General features: G+C 55.0%; 1 protein-coding gene across 2 annotated transcripts in view; it reads right to left on the minus strand.

Annotated features, from left to right (window-relative positions):
- Positions 1–1,986: 1,986 nt before the first annotated feature.
- The window catches only part of SYT12 (synaptotagmin 12), a 25,540-nt gene continuing 5,505 nt past the window's right edge, over positions 1,987–22,021 (minus strand). For both annotated transcript variants that reach the window (XM_006771518.2, XM_006771517.2), the window contains 7 exons: positions 18,865–18,921; positions 15,291–15,484; positions 12,035–12,427; positions 10,633–10,848; positions 9,836–9,956; positions 8,791–8,924; positions 1,987–7,418 (listed from right to left, as the gene is read on the minus strand). In XM_006771518.2, coding sequence (XP_006771581.1) covers positions 7,245–7,418; positions 8,791–8,924; positions 9,836–9,956; positions 10,633–10,848; positions 12,035–12,427; positions 15,291–15,484; positions 18,865–18,898 — 1,266 coding nt within the window. In that variant the 5' untranslated portion in view covers positions 18,899–18,921 and the 3' untranslated portion in view covers positions 1,987–7,244. The remainder of the gene's footprint in view (positions 7,419–8,790; positions 8,925–9,835; positions 9,957–10,632; positions 10,849–12,034; positions 12,428–15,290; positions 15,485–18,864; positions 18,922–22,021) is intronic.

A 22,021-nucleotide genomic window follows, 5' to 3' on the forward strand; every position in this document is an offset into this window, starting at 1 on the left:
CGGGGCGGGGAGGCGTGGGGTTGGGGCTCGAGTGGGGGAGGGGGGGACTTCCCCTCCCATCCCATTGAGCCACTCAGGAAAACTTTCTTGAGCACCTACTGTGTGCGCCCGCTGGGACCACCGGAGCGGGGGACCCAGCCTCAGTCTCTGTATCCTCAGGGGGGAATTCTGGTCTGATAGGGGTGGGGAGAGACAAGTAGCTGGACAGTGACCGTGTGTGCAGGGGTGTGGACAGGGAAAGAAGAGGGAGGTGGGGGTCAGCCATGTTTGCCTACCAGCTTGGTGGGGACAGGGACCGGGTTCCAGGGGCCCAGTACAGGTGGAGCACCAGCAGAAGCCGGGACTTTTGAGGAGGGAATGAATGAATGAATGAATGAATGAATGACTGTGCATTTCCCTAAGGGCGCTGGAGACATGAGATATCACGCTCCTCCCTGCAGGTGTTTCAGGCCAGGTAGGAATGCGGTGCATTGGGCATGCCCTTCTGGGTCAGTCCCTGGCTCTGCCAGGCCTTGTCTGCCCTCCCCCAGCCAGCACCAGGAAGTGTCGCTGCAGGCAGGTGGCCACCTGTCGCTTCTGGCTGGGGCATTATCTGGGGGAAGCGATGGAATCTTCCACCCATAAAGAGTTTAGGTCAGGATCCGGGACATGTTTGGTGCCACGTGTGAGTGACCCTCATGATTTAACCAACATTGATGGTCTCTGTGCCCAAGGGCCGAGGGACCCTTAACCGTTTAAGACACAGTCCCTACCCTGAGAAGCCGGTGCCTAGAATGGGAGACAGGCAGGGCCTCAGAGTAATATGAGCTACAACAGAGATGGGGACAGGCAGTGGACAGCTGTAGGGGAGAGGGTCCCCTCACCTGGGTTGGGGCACCAGGAAACCCTTCTGAGAAGAAGGACCAGCGTCGAGGAAAAAGTAAGAGTCAGATGGAGGAGGAGAAAGATTTTCCAAACCGAGGGAACAGAACATGCAAGGAGTGGAGGCGAGAGAGAGGGGGTGGCTTTGGGGTTCACAGTCCTTCCTTGTGGCTGAGGGCGAGGCGGCTTGGGGAGCTGGTGCTGGGGTGGGACTGGACAGTGGAGCACTTCGCTGTCGTGTAGAACCTGACCTCCCACCCCTGTTAGTAACCAGAACTGAAATCTAAAGGATGAGCTCAGATGCTGAGCTGAGTGTTTTCATTGAAGCTCAAGGAAAGGGGGCAGAAGTCTCTGGGTTTTGCTCCCCTGTCCCCCGACCCCCACTCAGGTCATGATGTCACCTGCATGGAGTTCAAAGTCCGATGCATGATAAAGCACCCTCTGCCCTGGCCGGTGTGGCTCAGTTGGTTGGAGCATCGTCCTGTGCACGGAAAGGTGGCAGGTCCGGTCAGGGCACATACCTAGGTTTGGGGCTGGATCCCGGCCCTGGTTGGGGCTCTAGCGGGGAGGCAACCAATCCATGTTTCTCTCTCTCTTTCTCCTACCCTGCCCCTCTAAAAATCAATGACGATGTCCTCCGTGCGGAAAAAGCCCCCTCAGCCTTCTTTGAACCTCACTGTGACCCAAAGAGGCAGCCGGGCAGGTGTCACTGCCCCACCCTGCCCAGAGGCAGAGCCCAGGCCCCTGACCCTGACTCATCTTCCAAGCTCACCCAGGGCCTGGTCAGCAGACTGAATAGAGCCTCACCTGGATAGAGGAGCATCCTAGGACTGTCCCACCCTTCAAGTGCCCCTCCCTCCCCGAAACTGCCACAGGGCTGGGCAGTGACTTGGCACTGGGCTTGGTGTATAGCCACTGAGCAGGGCTCTCCGCCCCAGGAGTGGTGGGGAGGGGCCCCATCCCCCAAAGACGGCCTCCCCACTGCTGCTGTCATCAGGCTTTGGGTGGCCAGGCTGGAAGGCAGGTGAGGCCGGGCTGGGGTGGAGGGAGCCGAGAATCAGGCAGAGGCATTTGGCCTTGGTTGCTATAGGGATAATCACACTGTCACTCTCGATGTGTGTCATGCTTTCCAGTTTCACTGAACATTTCCTAATTGTAGCAGCACCCATTAATGGATCCCTAACCCTGTGCAGGTACTGCCCCTGGCAGGTGGGGATTGTTAGCCCCATTTCACAGATGAGATACCTGAGGCCCAGAGAGATTAAGTTCTTGTCTAAGATCCACAGCTAGTAAGAGGCAGAATCCTAGGTCTGGCCACCAAGCCGCACTCTCTCCCGACATCACACCTCACATGCATGAGTTCATTCGGCCCTCAGATCTACTGATGTTAAACCCCAGCTTCACCCCTACTCTATGCTCAGGCTTCTGCAAGAGAGAGATTAGGGCCAGGAAAACCCGTCCTGATTGGCAAGGAATTTCCCCAAATGTCAGACATGGCTGGGCCCTGGACAGCAGTGTTTTCCTGGGGTTTATTTTGGGGTGAGGAGGTGGCCCAGGTCAGTCGGCCCACCAGGGCACTGTTATACTGTTTACTGTTATACTGTTTTGTGTGGCTGCCTTTACTGCCAGCCTGTGGGTGACTCAGCTTCTTGAAGTCCCACGGGTCCCAAGCCCAGAGTCCTTTGGGGACCCCTGAACAGTGGGCCACAGCCCCAAAGACCCCAGAAGCACAGAGATGGCCAGACCGGCCCTCCTTTGGCTCAGGATGTCATGTCCAATTGACTGCTTGGCTGGACAAATGGGAAGAGAAGGAAAATGATGGAGCAGGGGAGAGAGGAAGGAAGGAAGGAAGGAAGGAACAATAAGGAAAGTAAAGAAATGAATAAAGGAACACATGGTTGCATGCATGAGTGAATACAGCGCATGGCCCGAGTTCAGGGTCAGCAGACAGGTGATTACTTACCCTCCTGCTTCCATCTGCTCCATTTTCTGACACCCCCACCCCCACCCTCCCTGAGGCCTGGAGTCCCCCCCTTCTGTTCCAGCTGAGTCTCTGCTGCCCCCGTGTGGTGGCTCTGCACCGTCCTCACCTGCTCTGCCTGGGGTGAAGGGGAGGGGAAGTGGGTGCTAGGGCCGTGGAACTTCAGAGTCCAGTCCTGCCCTTGAAATGACTTGGCTGGCCACACAGGCCCTTGGCTCCTCACACCTCCCCGTGTACCTTCCCTCCCTTTCATCCCAAACACCAAATCCCAAGAGGAGGAACTCCACCCAAAGCCTCGATCTCACGTTTACTGAGCACCTACTGTGGGCCAGACACTTGGCATGTGTCATTGTATTCCGTCCAATGAAGTATGTATAATTCTTACACTCTGACAATCGAGGAAACTGAGGCCCAAAGATCCCACAGCTGATAAGTGGGGGAGCTTGGGTTCTAACCCAGGCAATGGGGCTCTAGAGCCTCCAGACACAGAATCCCCAGAAATCAGAGTATGGGGGGGCCGTTAGAGACTTTTTATCCAATGTGCTCATTCTTGGGGAGGGGCTCAAGAGGAAGGGACTTATCACACAGCAAGTAAGCAGCAGACACAGGTGTGTGGCAGGCCGAACCCCAAAGGGCCTCTTCTCTCTAGTTGTCTTCTGTCGGGTTCCCCAAGACCAGCTCAGCCTCAGTGGCCATTTGACTGGAGCCCAGGGCCGGGGACGCAGCCCTCTGCCCCTGCCTCCTCTCCTGCCTCACCATTATGGACCCTTCTGGGTCGAAGGAGAAGGTTGATGATGGGGTAGGAGAGGGTGGGGAGCGAGGGAGTCCCGTGACCCAGTCATGGTGTTTATTTAGCCTTTTGGATCGTCCCTTCCGGTGTCTGCAGTCCCAGACGACCGCAGGCAGGAGAGAGGAAGGAAAGTCGGAGCTGCAGGCACTGCGGGCGATAAACTGGCTGGTCCTGCTCCTTCCACATGCGGGCCTGCCTGGCCAGAGCTGCCGGTCAGCCCGCAACCTCCACACCTGTCCTCTTGGGTGGGGCTCAGTCTACCGCTGAAGGCTCCCTGACCGAGAGGGCCTGGGACCTTCCAGGCAGGCCCATAAACCCGGGGTTGGAGGAAGGGGGAAGAGGCAGAAAGAGCTGGGAGCAGCTGGGTCTGGGCCCTGTTGAATGAACTTAAAGGCAGCCTGGACCTCCCCTCACGAAGCCAGAGCAGCCTGCCGATGTCCCTCGTTTCCAAAGCTGCTTGGAGTGTTCCCCTTCCTGCCTCTCTCCTTCTGACTTGCTTCTGCCCAGGACTTGTCTGTGGCGCCCCACTACCAGCAGGACAAGGACCTTCGGTCTCCACCCGGACACGAAGTCTCCTCAGCTCAGCCACCCCTGGTCTCTGTCCCTAGACACATGCCACCCGTGTGCAGGCAGTTCCCCTGCCTGGAGGCTCCTCTCCCTCCTCGTGTCCAGTCTGCCTGCCCTGCAGAGCCAGGGCTCATGTTTCCATGGCCTCTGAGCTTTTCCTGGCGTCAGCCTTCACGGGCTCCTGCAACAGCCTGGCTGGTTGGTTACCTGCCTCCCCTGTGCGGGGAGGGGGTTCCACAAAAGCTCTTCACAGTCAGGCCTTAGAGTGGGCGGGCCCCCCGGGGGGTGCTGGGAATGTCCACCCAGATCCTCCTCCTCCCATACTTTGCTGTGATCTCTCAGGGGAGGTCCCGGGAGTAGGAAACCATAGCAGCCTGGGATCCAGAGGGGCTTCTGTTTCCCCTCAGCCCCACTCTTCAGGAGCTGGGGAGGGGGCAGTGCTGCCTAGCGGTTAAGAGCATGAGCTCTGGAGCCTGAGCTTGAATCTCAGCTCTAAGCCCTTTAGGCTGTGTGATCTTGGGCTAGTTACCTAACCTCTCTGAGCTTCAGTTTCCATATCTACAAAAAGGAGATGACACAGTACCTACCTCAAAGTGTTAGAGGTGCAGGCTGCACACCAGCATCCACTGACTCGTACAGCCCTTCTGCCCCCAGACCTTTCCTCTGGGTCTCTTCGCGCCCATCCTCCCATACCGGCTTTAGCAAGGTTGACATATCAGCCAAGTTTTTGTCTACCCCCACTCCTGCCCTTTTCCTTATGCTCTTTCCTCTGCCAGGAATGCTTCTTGGGCCTTCTCCACCCTTTTTGGCTTGATGCTACTTCTTGCCCGGAAGGCTGAGTTTGGCACCACCACCGGGAAGCCTTCCTTGATAGTCCCCACTGCCATCCTCCCCACTAGGTCTGGCTCATGGCCCCTTGAGTTTCCCAAGCAGTATGACGGCACTGGTCCTAGTCACGGTCTCCCTAACCAGATTGGGGCCACCCCTCCCTGCCCCTCCCCCAGTCCTGGGCACCCCGCAGCAGGGGCAGCACGGGCCCAGGCCTGAGTCCCTGGTTCCTAAAGCAGAGATGAAGGTGTTCAGGCCGAGCAGGGCTCCTGGAAGCCCCCTCCTTCCTGCCCCAGCTTTATTTTGGTTCTAGAATCATTCCAGTCAGCATACTCAGTCCCCACCACGCCCATCCGGTGCACAGTCAACATGTCATGCAGTTAGAGGGAAGGGAAGAGAGGGGAGCGGGAAGCAAGGCCTGCACTGCACAGCCCCGGGGTAGGAAGAGTCTGGGCTCCCCCCGGCTGCACAGGCTCGCCCGCTGTGTGTCCCCGGACCCTATGTTGGCCTGGGCCGTGAAGACCTCCTGGTGCTGGGCCCTGGCTGTGTCACATAGGGAGAGCCACAGTCCTGCCTCTAGCCCCCATGCTACCCTGGGCCTCCCACTGTGGTCCAGCCACCCTCTCCTGCCACATCATTGGGGACAACCAGTGGGCCTGGGTGTCCATGGCTCACCAGGGCCAGAGGCAGCCAGCCCAAGAGCCCATGTGCTCCCTATGGATTGCCACATGGAGTAGATACTGCCCCCCGCCCCCCTCCCCATCCCTTTGAACCAGCAGGGACACCCAGCCCTCAGCTATGAGGTGCACGGCTGCCTGTGGAGGATGGAAGCCGCCTCGGCCAGTGACCCTTCCTCCCGCCGGGGGTGGGGCAGAAGCCAAAGATGATGCCTGTGGGGGTGACGGCCAAGCCCCTTTCCTTTGGAGCAGGACCCCTCTGGGTGCCATTCACACCGAGCTTCCCCAAGCCCTCAGGCCGTCAGGCCGAGGCTAGACACTGGAAGCCACAGCTTGCTCGCTGCCCCAGGCTCCCTCTCTCCCTGACTGGCTTCTCCTGAGGGCTGTCCCCTGACACCCCGCGCCCTTGAAGCCTCATCTCAGGGTCCTGCTTTGGGAACGTGCCCTAGGAGCCATCTCCTTCCCAGCCTCACAGTCCGTCCTGACCCCTTTTCACTATCCTTCGAGGCCACTGCTCAGGCTGCCCCTCCCTCCAAGGCCCAGCCCAAGGGTCTCCTGCTCCATCCCCCGTGTCCTCTCAGGGGCCTGCAGCCCCCAAAGGCCTCACCCACAGATCCCTTGCCGTCTGTGTTCTGGCCGCCCCACCACCCCCCGGTTTCCCCCCCAAGGCTGCGACATCTCTGCCCAACAGGGCCTGGCCTGAAGGACTAGAGCAAACGCCTTGGAGCCAAGGCCTGGAGTGTGAGGGACTAAACACAGGGCCTGGGTTCGGGCCTCTGGGTCTCCTAAGGGTCATGGTTCAAGGGAGTAGGTTTCAGAGGATGACGCCGAGCCAGGGTCCCATGTGGCCTGCGGGGCTCTGCTCGGCCTGGTCTCTTGGTCTCTTCTCCTGCCCGGAGAGGCCCTTGTGTCCACCACAGGGGGCTGAGGGCTGTGTGCAGAGAAACCCACGTCCCTAACACTCAGGATGGGTCACTCTGTTCTTTTCCTTGTCCCTCAAGCCACAGCTCCCATGTCGTCCTGCAGGCCCCGTACCCTCACCCCACCACCCCCCTGAGCCCTGCCTGGCTGGGCCACCATTCACACTGAGCAGATCACCAGGACAGAGGCTCTTGTCTTCCTGGCGTCTTCGAGGTCTGTGTCTTGTTCATGTCACGCCTGCTGGTGCCTGCACAGCGCCCGGCCCCCCAAGACTTGCTCTGTTCTAGTGCCTGGCCCAGCGTGGCGCTGGCTGCCCAGCCAGGGTGGGATATGAGGAGCTCTGAGGCCAAGGTCACTCCAGGCCGAGGGGCAGACCGGTTGGGGGATCTCAAAATGGGAGAACAATGGGTCAGTGTCCGGCTCCAGCTGGTCCTCATGGGAGAGACTCTGGCTCTTTCTCCACTGCAGTCTAGGTCGAGGGACCGAGTTGGCTCATGGGGAGTCCATGGGGGGACCCCGGCATTCATGGCTCCAGCTGGACAATAGAGAAGGGTGTCACCCCTGAGCTTGTGCCAGGCTCCAGGCAGCTCAAGTGCCCCTCCTGGCCTTGCCCCAGCTGCTAGTTTCGCCGGACGGGGTGCCACATGGACACAGGCCTGCGCAGCGTGGCCAGCATCTGGTTCCAGTGTGTGGTGCCCATGCCACTAGCTGACGGCCCAATGATGACATGGCCTATGTTGTCCCCATGGCCATCACTGCTGCTCTCAGCCACTGTCACGCGGAGAGACAGGTCCTGAGGAAGAAATGACGTGAGTGCTGGGGACCAGGGGCCGTGCCAGAGGTCCTCCACGGCTCCTGGGCCCCAGCGGGTGCCAGGCACGGCTCTCTACATCCTCATCTCTGATCTGCCTAAGCCCACAGGCTTCTGTTGCTGCCTCCCGCCCTCCACAGCGGCAGCACCAGGTGGCCCAGGTGCAGATGCCGCCTCACCACTTCCTTGCTGCATGACCTTGGACAGTGACTTGGGCTCAGTTTCCCCATCTGTACAATGGTGATCATAGTAGTTCCTACCTGTTCTTGGAACAAAATGAGTTAGAATGTAAGGTACTTAGGAAGGTGCCTGTGCAGTCAGGCATCAGAATGCCTGCTGGTCCTCCTAATATAATCATAGGTTGGACACAACTGAGGAAGGGAAAGAAACTGCTTGAGGTCAAAGTAGTCAAGCTGAAACTAGAGCACAGCTAGAGCTTCCCAAGAAGTCTCTGGCCCTTGGAGGCTGTGGCATGGTGGCACTCTGACCACCCACGGGGAAGCAGGGCCAGATGGGCAGCCTGTCCCAGGAGGGTGGCAAGGCAAGGCAGCAATGCCCAGGACCACCCAGAGATGCTGGGATGTTTGTCTGGGTCAGGAACACCCAGACTGAGGCAGACCTCTGGGCTCTCAAATTTAGACAGGGTGTCCCGGAGGGGAGGTTAAGGAGGTCTCTGTGCAGCCCCAGGGCTAAGAGGTAGCTTCGGCTCCTCGCACAAAAGGACGTTCTCACTGTCAGGAAGGCCCCGGGATGGAAGGTGGTAATGAGGGGAGGTGGTGAGTTCTTCATGCTCTGAGGAATGCAAACAGGACCACTGGTGTGGCCCAGGTCCTATCTTCTGCAGTCTCCCTGCCGTTGGTCTGTGATATCTCTGCTGGTAGGGGGTGCCCTCCTGAAGGCCACAGGGGTGTGGGGAGCTCAGCAGAGCCTCTGCGGGTAGAACCTCGGGAGATTTCGGGCAGAACTCTGCCCTTGGGCCATCCTTGGCTTATCCCCAGGTCTCTGCAGTTTCCTCCACCAGGAACTGTCTTCCCCCAGACTTCAGCTTAGCTAAGCCCTCCTGCAGAAGGTAGCCCTGACCGCCCACAGCTGGCATGCTCTTAGTGGATGAGGACTGCTTAGGGACCTTCCTGCCTGGCCCCTCTAGGCACCCAGGAAGCAGGGTCTATGTCCCCAGCACCCACCATAGGGCTGGTATCTAGTAGGTGCTAAATAAATGCTTCTTGACTATGTGGCTTGAGGCAAACCATCAGCGCCTGCAGGAGCCCCGGGAAGCTAGGCTGCAGGGGATGAAGTGGCCCCAGAGCCGCGGGGCGACCTGGCCTGGCCCCCGCCCCTGCGCATTTCCCCTCACCTGGAGCACAATGGCCGGCACCGAGAAGATCATGGCTTCATTGAACACTGGGTTGGGGTCATCCCTCTTCACAGCCGTCCTCTTTTTGCTCATCTTCCTCCCATCCTGCAGTAGGTACACCTTGACGTAGGGGTCTGGGTGGACGAGGGGGTGGAGGTGAGGGCCAGGGCCGCACTTACCTGACACAGCCCTGCCCATCGCCGTGGCCCACTAGCTCTAAACTGCCTAAACCTTCACGATTGCCATTAGCGCCTGCAGTCCTGCCGCTGGTCCTTTATTTCCTATTTGATGGATGAGAAAACTGAGGCTCACACGCAGAGGACAGCTGGGCTTTGGGCAGTGTGCCTCCCAGCCCAGAAGTGTTCCTCTCACACGAAGCTCAGGGGACTTGGCAGACCCACCACTTTTCCTTCTATAAATGGTCGGAGCGCAGCCATCAGCTGAGTCACCCGGCACCTGCTCAGAGGGTTTGACTCAACGATGCGGGGCTCTGAAATAACAAGTCTCCGTCTGTCCTCACCTACCCCACACTGGGTTTCCTTGCTGCACCTGCCTGGACCCTGGGTTCTCCCAGGCTCCAGGTGGTTGGGCTCCCCAGTCCTCTGTCATCTGTTACCTGGGGCTGGAGGCTCCTGCAGACCCGGGGCATTGGGTCCTGCCTGGCACACACACCATCCCAGTGGCCCTCGCCCCCATTTGAGATCTGGAATGCGGTCCAGCCTCTGGCCACGGAGCCTCCACCGTGAACTGAAGTTCTGGGAAGTGGGTGCCCACCTTGGCTCCCTCCCAGTGCCCCAGCCTTCTGCTCGCAGATTCCCATCTCTCTCCCTGTAGGGGCTCCCTGCCTCCCTCTGTGGTTCCCGTGTATCCCCAGCTGGATGAGTCTTCCCGCTGTGCCCGGCTCCTGAGCTCAGCCAGAGCTGGAGGTGGGGAGCCTGGCGCCGTGCCCCACACCTACAGATGTGTCCAGGCGCCCAGGGCTCAGCAGCTGGACCACAGGCGCCCCCGGCCCCGCGGAGGAGCCAGGCAGCCAGCTGGGCCTTACCCGCTGTGGTCTTGTCGCTGGTCCAAATGAGATTCTTGGCCTTCACCACGACCACGGTGAGGCGTTCGGCCGTGGGGAGGTAGCTGAGGGACAGCAGGATCTCGCCCACAGAGTCGGCGGCCTGCAGGGCGGGCAGGTGGCTTACAGGACTTCTGTCCCCTGACAGGTCCAGGGAAAGTCAGAAGCTTCCTTCTCCACCGAGAAGCTGCTGTTCTTGGGGCCCCTCCTACCAGGGCATTGGGAAAGGGCCCCTCCCCACTCCGTAAAGCAGGCACCATCCCTCCCTCCTTCCCTCCCTCTCTCCCACCACCGTGGGTCCTGCCTTGGAAGGAAGCCGGAGGTTGCCTGTCAAATGCAGCATCCACATGCAGTGACGTGGCCAAGGGGAACATTCCGTGGCCGGGGCGCATGGATCGTTTACGTAGTAGAGCATTTGCTTAAATAACAGTAATGCTCCCAAGCACATCCACTCTGACACGGATAAAGGTAAACTTCAGCTTGGCCTCTGTCTGAAACACCTCACGTCAGGGCCAGAGGAGTGCTCCCCTCACGGAAGCCCTATAGGGGTAGAGCTTCTACAGGTTGGGAGGCAGGAGCAGCAGAAGAGCTGTGAACAGGGGTCAGGGTGTTTCTCCTTTGCATGCAGTGAACGGAGCCTCCGTGAACGTGGCTCAGGTCTCTGTCTGTCATTTCCTAAAGATGCTGGTGTTTGGGGCGTTGGAGAGGACAATGGGGTCCCTCCTCTGGAGCGTGCGTGTGTGACACTCGCTTCGCGGGTGCACGGTGGGCGGGCTTACCTTGTTCTGATCCTGTAGGTAGAGCCAGCCGCTGAAGGGCTGCAGCGGAAGGTCAAGGACAGAGAGCTTCAGCTCCACCACGCCCGTGCTGACGTTCCGCTCGTCCTCATCAATGCCGAACACCGAGAACCGCAGGCTCTTCTCCTCCAGGGCAGCAGGGTCCAGGGGCGTGGAGAACTTCTCGTCGAAGAAGATGGAGTAGGCGTTCCTCTGGATCTGCAGAGAGAAAGGGCCGTGGAGGGCGCGTCAAAGTGGGGGAGGGGGTGGCAGCCAGGGTCCTGTGGGCCACGGCAGGGGGAGAGCACTGGATGGAGAGTCTGGGACCTAGGCTAGAGTCCTGGCTCTGCTGTCCCCACAACACCAATGCGAATCCTTCTTTGGGGGGCTCAGCTGTGATGGTTTCAAAGCCCTCTGCTGTCCCCTCAGTGGGGGCCGATCTATTAGCCTGGCATTGAAAGCTTACACAATCCGACCCCAACTAAGTCCCAACCTCAGTGGCCATGGCTCCAGAGAACCCTCACGATGCATTAGCTGAACCGGTCTCCGTTGTTCTTGCATGTGTTCAAGTCTAGCTCTGGGCCACGTGCAGTAAGTATGGATAATTGTGGAGTCCAGAGCCATTGATGTCCCAGCCCCCAGAGCTGCCTGAACGTTGTGGGATGGACAGACGGATGGAATGACTAGGGGAGGTTGCACTGACTTCGTTTCCAAGCCCATTCCTGCCTGGTGGGTTCCGCTGGTCTCCTCCCAGGAAGCTGTGGGCAGGCCCCTAGGAAGGTGCACTTGTGGGCACTGCTCCTCTTCCGTGGGAAGCTGCCTTAGTCACTGCCTGGTGATATTTAAAGAGAGGAGCCCTCATTCCTGGTACCTTGCCTGAAGCTGGGGGGCTGCCCAGCCTGCGGCAGCCGCCCACTCACTGGGATCGGTGGGGCTGAGATGTAAGAAGCCTGCCTTCTTGGGAATAAATCTACCAGCACCTCCAGGTTCCCTGAACCACACTCTTGGATGACTGCCTGGGCTGTGGGCAGGCTCCTCTCTGCTCTCGGGGAGCCATGTTCCCTACCCAATCGCTTGCTTGAGAACTGAGGGCTCCTTCTCCCCTCTCTCCCCGCCTGGGGGAGAAAGCCTACCTCTGGATCCTGACCTCAGCATTCAGGGTCTTCATGATCTTCAGTTACGTCTCTCCTTCCTTTGGCCAAACTAGCCTCTTGGCTGTCCCCTGTCCTCCCTATAGTCATCACCTTGGGCTCTGGGGTCAGCATCCAAACCCGCTCTCCAGCGCCCTCCTCAGATCCTGCCTGGCTCTGCAGACCGTCCTGCAAGGTGTGGGGGGTGGGGTGGGTTGGGGTGAGGGGACTGAGGGCCTGAACACACTTCTCTCCACCCTGCAGCTCCCACTTACCCGGGAAATGCCTACGATCTGCTCCTCAGGCAGCAGGCTGATGCGCATGAAGCAGGACTCGAAGCTGGTTTCCTCCCGCTCCAGGAGGTCCTTCCCCTGCAGCACAGCCACGTGGAGGGTGTGGGAGGCCGTGTCGTAGTCCATGCTCACCTCCACCTGGCCCAGCGTGAAGTCCTGTCCAAAGGTATTGCTCACGGAGGAGATGGAGTTGACGGAGTCCACTGACTGGGACTTCCGGAGCGTCCCGTAGGGGGCCAGGTCCAGCTCCCGGCCCATCAGCTCCAGGGGCCCCAGCTCGCTGATGGTCTCAAAGGTGTCCTCCATGCTGAGGCTGCCTTTGCGACTGGGTGGTCCCCGAGTGCTGGCCCGATGGGTGCTCCAGGCAGGCACTCTCTGCAGGTGAGAAAAGGGGGGCAGGGGAGCATCACAAGGGCAATGGTGTTGAGAGGGCAAAGAGGTACGGCAATCCCTGCTCATTCAAGGCACCTCCCGGCTCCCCTTCTGCAAAAACGGGGCGTGACTGCGTTCAGAGGGCCCCTGTTTTATGTCATTCACATCACTCAGTGCTCTCTGTCACCAGGATGCAAGAGAGCATTTTCTCAAAATGTTTATTTGTAAAGACTGCATTCCCTATATAGAGATGTGCACTGCAGTGATGTTTATAAAAAGGAAAGAGAGTTAGCAATCTCAGTGTCCAGATCAGCTACTCAATAGCTGATCAAGCAGCTCAAAGGAAGTTTTCAAAAATGTCTGCAAAACATGAGAAAAACTTTCATGTTGGGTAACACTCACCCTAATATTCAAATTTTCTTTTGTCTAAATTGACCTCGATATTCGAGAAGACAGAAGCCTCTGTACCACAAGCAACTCCCTGTTGCTGCATAGTCTTCATTACCACAATTTTAATGCCCCCCCCAAATTTCCCTCTGAGTAGACAGCCATAATTTATTTTACAATGCCCCCACTATTAAGCATTTATGTTGTTTCTCTTTTTTTTCCCCAACTATAAATAATGCAGCCTTGAGTAGCTTTTGTAAAATCCTGACTTAGAGAATACAGCCCTTTTGAAAGCGTTTGACACTTGTCACCAAAATGCTCTTTGAAAATGTTGTGCCAATTGACAGTTCCCCCAACAGAGTGACAGAGAGTCCTTTCTGAAACCCCAAATGAGTCAGCATGTGGGACCCGGATCTGGGAACAGATTCTGGCTGTGCTCTCTGGTATCTACATCATGTCAGAAAAATTCTCTGCCAAGTACCAAGGGATGAAACAGTCAGCAATATATACTGAGAGCCCTGTACATGTTTGTACTCCCTGATATGGTCATTCAAGATCTGGGCATCTATTCAAAGTACATAATACCAATGAAGACACAATTTTACCTATAAAACACTCATCGCATCATTCGTGATGGCATTTAGTAAATCATGGCAGATAAATAAAGAGGAATGTTACATAGATATTAACATGACATTTATAATGGGTGTTCCACAACATGGGAAAATCCTTCAGGTATAATTGAGATGAAAAGTATAAAATTCTAGCCCAGCTGGTGTGGCTCAGTGGTTGAGCATCAACCTATGAACCAGGAGATCATGGTTTGATTCCCGGTCAGGGTACATGCCCAGGTTGAGGACTCGATCCCCAGGGTGGGGCGTGCAGGAGGCAGCAGATCAATGATTCTCATCATTGATGTTTCTATCTCTCTCTTCCTTCTCTCTGAAATCAATAAAAATATATTTAAAAAAATAAAATTCTAAGTAGAAATGACACTCATTGTATAAAGACTATGCATGGAAAAAAGACTAGGTGCGGGGGGTTAGATGAAAATATTGGAGCCCTAGCTGGTTCAGCTCAGTGGATAGAGCATCGGCCTGTGGACTGAACAGTCCCGGGTTCGATTCTGGTCAAGGGCAGATGCCAGTGTGTTGCGGGCTCGGTCCCCAGTGGGGGGCATGCAAGAGGCAGCCGATCCATGATTCTCTCGCATCATGGATGTTTCTCTCATTTTCTTCTTACAGTGGGGCCTTGACTTAAGTTTGGAGACCGAGCTCGTTAAGAAGCTCGTTAACTCAAATTACTCTATCAACTCAATGCAAAAAATCGGCAGGAAAGACAGCTGGTATCTCAAAAAACTCGTTAGTCGGGACACTCGTAGGTCAAGGCTCCCCTGTATTTTAGTAAGCACTGCCTTTATAATTATTCACAGTCTGTCTATACATTTTATGAGGCGCACTATATTTTTCACAGGATGGTTTTTAAAATTGAAACCATTCATTCATTTATTCATTCAACAAGTATTCATGGATTCATTCAACAAGTAGGCACTGGGCTAGGCTGGAGATATGAAACAGGACCGGGGCCCTGTTCACAGGAGGAAATGAACCAGGAGGGAACGGGGTGGAGAGGGAGTGGAGGTTGATCCTGAGAGTGGACAGTGGGGGCGTGGGGGACACAGCTCCGTGTGCACCTCCAAGAGGGGAAGTCTCGAGTGTCCTTAAAACCACAGGAGAGGGGTATGCAAGCTTGTAGCCTTGAGAGTAGCTCATCTTGTCTTGCAGTTTGAACAGAAGGGCTATTTGAGTCAGAGAAGCTAACCCGCTTGGGGTTTAATTACCAGGTGCTGCTTATAAATCGTGGAAGGTTACAATAAGGAGAAGGAGGCCCTTTTCTTGTCTGCACACTCACGAGAGTTATTGGTGTAATTAGCTAGTTATTAACAACGTTAATAAAAGGAAAAAGAGCAAGGGAAGCCAGAAATGGTTGAGCATGTTCAGCTGGGAAGGAGGGGCCTGTTTGTTTCACCAGCTTCACATCGAGCAGCGGTTCTCAACCTGTGGGTCACGACCCCTTTGGCGGTCGAACGACCCTTTCACAGGGGTCGCCTAAGACCATCCTGCATATCAGATATTTACCTGACGATTCATAACAGTAGCAACATGAGGGTTATGAAGTAGCCACGAAAATAATTGTATGGTTGGGTCACAACATGAGGAACTGTATTTAAAGGGCCAGGAGGTTGAGAACCCCTGACATCGAGGGAATCGCAGCACTGTCCCTCCAAGGGGATGAACACTCTCCGTCCCCCTCCAGTACTGGATTGTTGAGGGGTGAAGGGGGAGCTAGGCATATGCACAGAAGTCAGGGTGGTGCAGGGGAAGTGCTTGCCTGCCAGTCTAGCTCAGGGAACAACGGATTTGCTAGGAAGGGGTTCTCCCGCCCCCCCAAAAAAAACCCACAAGAGCAGAAACCTCACCTTCTGCCTGGCCTCAGCGTAGGTCTCGCCATACTTCTGCTGAAGGTACCTGTAGTTGTAGTTGGGGAATGGGGAGGGGCTGGGGAAGCTACCCGATGTCCAGAGCTTCCACAGGCTCACAGCTGCGATCCCCAGCAGCGCGAGGGCCCCCGCGGCGTAGACACCCACCTCCCAGTCAGGTGGGCTCTTGATGACTACAAGGCAAAAGCAGCCTCTCGTTAGCGGGCCCCGGGGCCCCTCTGCGGTTACAGACCCCACCCGGGAGCAGGTGGTTCAGCACTGACTTACCCCCTCACTGGATGCGTAGTCACTGGGCGCCTGCTGTGTGGTAGGCTAGGGGCTCGGGGCTGGGGGGCATGTGAGTAAGAAGACACTCTTCTGTGGTGTCTGCTTCTATCCTCTTTCCCACAAAAACAGACATTTCTACCACGAGTGACACTTGACTAGAACAGGGGAAGAGCTGTGGTTAACTATTCATTAGGCTTCAAACAAATAGGTTTGTTCTTGCCTCTATGAGTTCTCAGACCTCACCCGTCAGAGGACCTCTGGCTTCCAGATCATCAAAGCAGCCTTTTGGGTTTGGGGGGGAAAAAAGGAAAGGGATTTGGGGGACAAAAAAAATGGTCCCATTTTTACCTCAAACCTCACCTAGAACAACACAGTGTCCATTAATGGATGGATGGGTAAATAAAATATAGTATATCTATGCAATGGAATAATACTCAGCAATAAAAAAGAATGAAGTACTGCCCTGGCCAGTGTGGCTCAGGTGGTTGGAGTACCATCCTGTGTACCAAAGGGTCTCAGGTTCAATTCCTGGTCAGGGCACATATCCAGGTTGCAGGTTTGAGGGCGTGTGCAGGAAGCAACTGATGGATGTTTCTCTCTCTCTCCCACTCTCCCTTTCTCAAGTCAATTTAAAAAAATATATACCTTTAAAGGAATGATATACTGTTATATATTACAACATGGATGAACCTTGAAATCATCATGTTAAGTGAAACGAGCCAGATACGAAAGACCATATGTTGTATGATTCTATTTATATGTCCAAAACAGGCAAATCTATATAGGCAGAAAATAGATTAGTGATTGTCAGGGGTTAGGGGAGTAGAGAGGAGTGTGGAATATGGGGTTTCTTTTGGCATGATGAATATACTCCAAAAATTGATTGTGCCAACTTTAGCCAGAATTTATGCTAAACATATTCTGGAGAAGGGCGGGGCCCCGCCTGCAGCCCTGGCATCTATCCAGCACTTAGCACCCTGTGAGGCCTCTACCTCTACTTTCTAGAGGAGACCTGAGGCTGAGGCAAAAGAACACACCTATCTATGGGCTCAACTCCACGGGGGTGGGAAGTCCAGGTCACCTAGCCCAGTGGTCGGCAAACTCATTAGTCAACAGAGCCAAATATCAACAGTACAACGACTGAAATTTCTTTTGAGAGCCAAATTTTTGAAACCTAAACTATCTAGGTAGGTACATTGTTATTAACTTAAATGGGGTACTCCTAAGGCTTAGGAAGAGCCACACTCAAGGGGCCAAAGAGCCGCCTGTGGCTCACGAGCCGCAGTTTGCCGACCACGGACCTAGCCTCTCTGGGCCCAGTCTCATCCGGAAAAAGATGGCCACCAAACATCCCCATCCAGTGGTGCCACCCCGGGAATTTATTCTCAGGGAAACGTCCCCACAGGTTTCTCTCTGGTGTGAGTCACCGGGCTGTATTTATAACAGCAGACATCTGGAAACAGCCCGGAGGTCTGACCCCGGCCTCAGGAGGGACTGGCACTGGCCTTTGAGGATGACAAGGATGTCAGGGTGGTGATGTAGAGAAACCTTTCGGGCAATGCAAAGAGAAAAACATCAATCCCCAACATGGTATAACAACATGGTTTTGATGTAAAAATCACACATCAAAGGCTAAGGCCGGGGCGGACTAGGGAGGAATGAGAAGAGCAAGAATTCAGGAGGCGGGAGCTGGGAGCAAACACTACTTACTTCTGACTCCTGCTGCTGGAATGTAATTTGTGGTCCAAATGAGGCCACAGCAAGGATCTACAGCGGGGCCCCAGGGCCAGTCCTGCGGAGGTCAAGGGAGGTCACGGTCTTCCTGCTTAATTGCAGAGTGAGGGGCATACGTGAGGGGCTCCTACTGAGATGTGCACAGTAGGGCCTGGATGTTGGTAGGGGCAGGTCAGTGGGCGGGCACAGGCAATGGGCACAGCAAGGTGGCCAAGCAGAGCCGGACTCCTCTGGGAGTGAGGAACCCAGGGAAAGGAGGGACTGAAGCCGGAGCCCTGGTGGACGGAGGGCATGAAAGGAAAAGCCTCAATTGAGACTCATTTGTTTATTCATATCCTGGGTGCCAGCCTTAGGACGCTATGGAAGAATTCCCAAGGGAAGAGAGGTCTAGATTGAGACCAGAAATAAGGACCAGGAGGAGTTGGAGTTCTAAGAGGTTCCCTTCTATTTCCTATTTGCCTGGCTCTGTTCCAAGCACTTCATGTGCATTAACCCACTGACTCCTCAGAACAACTGTGTGAGGGAGGTTCTACTATTATCCCCATTTTACAGACGAGGAAGCTGAGGGACAGAGGAGATATCCACTGTCAATCTTGCTCCAGATCTCCACAGCACATCCGAGGACTTAGCCAGGGAGAGGCAGGAAGTACTCCAGGCAAAGGGAACAGCATGTGCAAAGACCTGGAGTTGGGGGAGAGTTATGTTTCCACTGTGTTGGGCACTTTGCATAGGTTAGCTCACTGAGTCTTCCCAGCAGTCCTTGAGGCAGGCCTCACCAAGTAAATGGAGGCTCAGAGAGGTTCCATCACATGCTCCAGGCCATGCCAAGACCTGGGAGCCTGCGGTGAGAATCCCTGGCGGTGGTTGGGAAAGGTGGTTCCTGTGCACAGCTCAGCCCTGGGCTGGAGGCCGCGCCAGGGCAGGAGCTGAGTGATGGGAGCAGTCAGGAGACCTGGGCTCATGTCCTGACCCTGTTCCTTTCTCACTGACCCTTTCCCTCCTGAACCTCCCTTTCCCTATCTGCAAACGGGGACAGTAACGTAAGGAGAAGAGATGGGGAGAAGTGGGTCTGGTGTCATGTGACCCCATCCTCAAGCTCGGTGCCTGCCAGGGTGCACGGGGAAGGCGAGAGCTGCATCCCAGGTACTTGCCGTCCCTGGTCTGGGTGATCTCTGAGTTGAATGTCCTGTGGATCTCACGTCAACCTTCCTGGGTTTGCTCTCACTTGGTTACTTGAGAGGCTCCAGGAGCGGCCCTGGCAAGTGGATTCTGTGTCAGAGGCTCATCTTTAGGGAGCAGCGGGACATGGGCCTTCTGGGGGACCCCCTCGAGTCAAAAGGAGAGAGTCACTTCCACAGAGGAAGCCACTGGAGCAAAATGATGAAGAGATTTCAGACTGGTCCCAGCCCTGTGTCCTCAGGCTATGTGACCTTGGGTAAGTCACTGATGGGCCTTCCCAGTAAAACAGGGCCATGATGGGCGTCCTACTGACACCTGCACCCAGGCCTGGCAGGAGGGTCCTGTGAGACGGCATGCTTGCTCTGGGACTCACCGCTCAAGTGGTGTTCCGCCACGTCCACGGCCATGATGCCCGCTGCGGTAGCTGAAACTAGAAGGGAAAAGAGAGTCAGAGGAGAGGGCTTCCGTGGGCCCCTGACCCTAACCCTGTGCCCTGGCCTGCCGGGTGTCCTTGGGTCTGTCATCCAGAGCTCACACTGAGCCCTGAGCAGGGCCTGGGCAAAAGTAGGTGGTTTTAATTTTATTTTTTAAAATAGCCAATTTAAAAATTATTATTATTATTAATTTTTAAAAGATCTAGTTGGCTTTATTCAACAATTCATGAATTGGGCAGCATCCCACCAAGTAAATAGAAAGTGCTCCCTATTATTATTTTTTAATCGTCATCCAAGGATATATTTTTATCGATTCAGAGAGAGAGGAAGGGAGAGACAGAGAGCGAGAAACATCGAAGTGAGAGAAACATAGATCTGCTGCCTCCAGTATGCACCCAGACCAGGGATGGAAGCCACAACCTCGGTTCGTGCCCTGACCAGGAATCCACTCACCACAGCCTTTTGGTTTATGGGATGGCGCTCCTTCCAACGGAGCCACCCAAGTAGGGCAATTTTTATAAATGGTGTCTGGAGTTTTCTCTAAGCAGGCAAAGACTTCACCTCAGGGTTGCCAGATAAAACACAAGATGCCCAGTGACATTTGAATTTCAGAGTCATTTTTACTATAAATATGTCCAAATACTGGAACCTACTTACACTAAACATGCGTTGTTTATTTGAAATGCAGAAGTTGCTGGGCATCCTGTATTTGTGTTTGCTAACTCTGGCACCCCTGCTGCCCTTCCACCCTGCCAACACCAGGCTGACCGGCACCGACTCTGTTGCTCATTAGAGCAGGCGCCCCCTGGGGTGCTCACTAGGCAGTAAGATGGACTGCGTATGTGCAAATGGTCCCATAAGATTATAATGGAGCTGAAATTCCTACCACCTAGTGACTTCATGGCTGCCATCATGTCATAGCACAGCGAGTTATACTTGGCTGCAGTATTCAGTACAGGAACATGCTGTATAGGTTTGTCGTCAGGAGGCCATAGGTTGGACCACACAGCCTACCCAGATAAAACACAAGATGCCCAGTGACATTTGAATTTCAGAGTCATTTTTACTATAAATATGTCCAAATACTGGAACCTACTTACACTAAACATGCGTTGTTTATTTGAAATGCAGAAGTTGCTGGGCATCCTGTATTTGTGTTTGCTAACTCTGGCACCCCTGCTGCCCTTCCACCCTGCCAACACCAGGCTGACCGGCACCGACTCTGTTGCTCATTAGAGCAGGCGCCCCCTGGGGTGCTCACTAGGCAGTAAGATGGACTGCGTATGTGCAAATGGTCCCATAGGATTATAATGGAGCCGAAATTCCTACCACCTAGTGACTTCATAGCTGCCATCATGTCATAGCACAGCGAGTTATAATTGGCTGCAGTATTCAGTACAGTAACATGCTGTATAGGTTTGTCATCAGGAGGCCATAGGTTGGACCACACAGCCTACGTGTGCAGGAGGCTAGAGCGTCTAGGTTTGTGTAAGTGCACTCTGTGTTGTTTGCACAACGAAGACATCGCCTAACGACGCATTTCCAATCATTAAGTGACGCATGACTGCACTTCCAATGTTTTTGTTTAAGCTGGAAAAGGAAGGCTCCATTTTCCACAATATCCTATTCCCCGTCCTTCCCCTCCCCATTCCACCCTCCAAGGTCTAGAGACGCTCATACAAGCAATTACCTGAACCCAGGGCCTGCTCATGGTTTTATTATTGTTGTTGCTAAGAAGCACATTTGCTCACAGACATATTCTAATTTCAGTCAGTGTATGCTTAATTTCTAGTTGGTCCTTTTTCATATCCTCAAGGGTCTCACTAGATTCATCGAGGGTCTCACTAAATTTATTGGTGGTTTCTAGAAAAGGGTTATCCAGAACATATGGGAGGGCCTCCAGTCCCAGGCGGGAGGCCTCAAGGAGCAGGACCGAGCAGGGAGAAGCCTCCTTGTCCCCTGCTGATGCCCCCACTCCCTGAGATGCGGGTTGTCATGGTGATGGGAGGGAGGTGCTGACTCAAAGTGGAAGCTCATTCCTGGGACCTGGGCTGGAGATCATGATAATGACAACGAACCCTGCCCAGCAGTCCTTACACCCAAGCACAGCCCTAAGCACTTTGCATATATATATTACTTATTTAATCCTCTAGCAACCCCACAGTTAGGTACCATCTCTGGTTTGCAGAGGAGAGTCCTGAGGCATGAAGGTAAGGTTGTTTGTCCCAGGCCACACAGTAAGAAACTGTTCAATCCAGGCCATCTGGCTCCACGCTCCTACCTCTGTGCCCAACTTGCAGGAGGGCACATGGTTTCAAAAGTCTCCTGAGAACTCGCACACCCAATAGGACACTGTGTCAAAGCCCCAGGTGGCCCTAGTTCCTGGCAGAAGGGAGTCTGGGCGTACCGAGACACATGTTAACGTGAGCACACCGGTCCCAGCCTGCCTCTGCCCTGCTGGGAATCCAATAACGCCAGTGGCTTTCCTTCCTGCTCGCCTGGCACAAGCTGACTTTGTGAGAGTGGGGCCGGCCCTACTGGGATGGCCAATGCCAGCAGCATGGGCTGGGGATGTCCCTGCCACAGGTACACATGGCTGGGGACAGAATCTGCTGTCAGATCTCTGGCTGTCCACAGGCTCCCATTCCTCCAAGGCTGGTCCAGCTCAGACCCGACCCCCACACTGCGTACCTTTCTTCTCCCTCCCCTCATCACAACCCCCTCCTCCCTTGGCCTGGGAGCTGTGATTTCAGCGAAGGTGTGAAGGACCCCAGGCCCACCAGGCCAGCAGTTCCCACAGTGCCAGGGCACAGCTGCCCCTCACTAGCTCAGAGCCTCGATTGTCCTATCTGTAAAACAGGGCTCCTAACTGTCCTAGCCGGGTGCCAGGAGGGTGGAACGAGAGGTAATGTGGTTGGGCTTGGTAAACATTGGCCACAGTGGTCTTGGCCTGGCCATTTGTCCCAAAGGCCACCTGCCCCTCTTTTGAGCTGTGGAATCTCATGGGCAGCATGGCCAGCCTGCGGATGTGTTTCATTTGTCTTAAAGTGACGCGTCAACATTTAAAAATTGGTAAATTTCCCATTAAACATTTAC

This window comes from Myotis davidii, unplaced genomic scaffold (assembly GCF_000327345.1).
Source record: "Myotis davidii unplaced genomic scaffold, ASM32734v1 scaffold425, whole genome shotgun sequence".
Taxonomy (NCBI): domain Eukaryota; kingdom Metazoa; phylum Chordata; class Mammalia; order Chiroptera; family Vespertilionidae; genus Myotis; species Myotis davidii.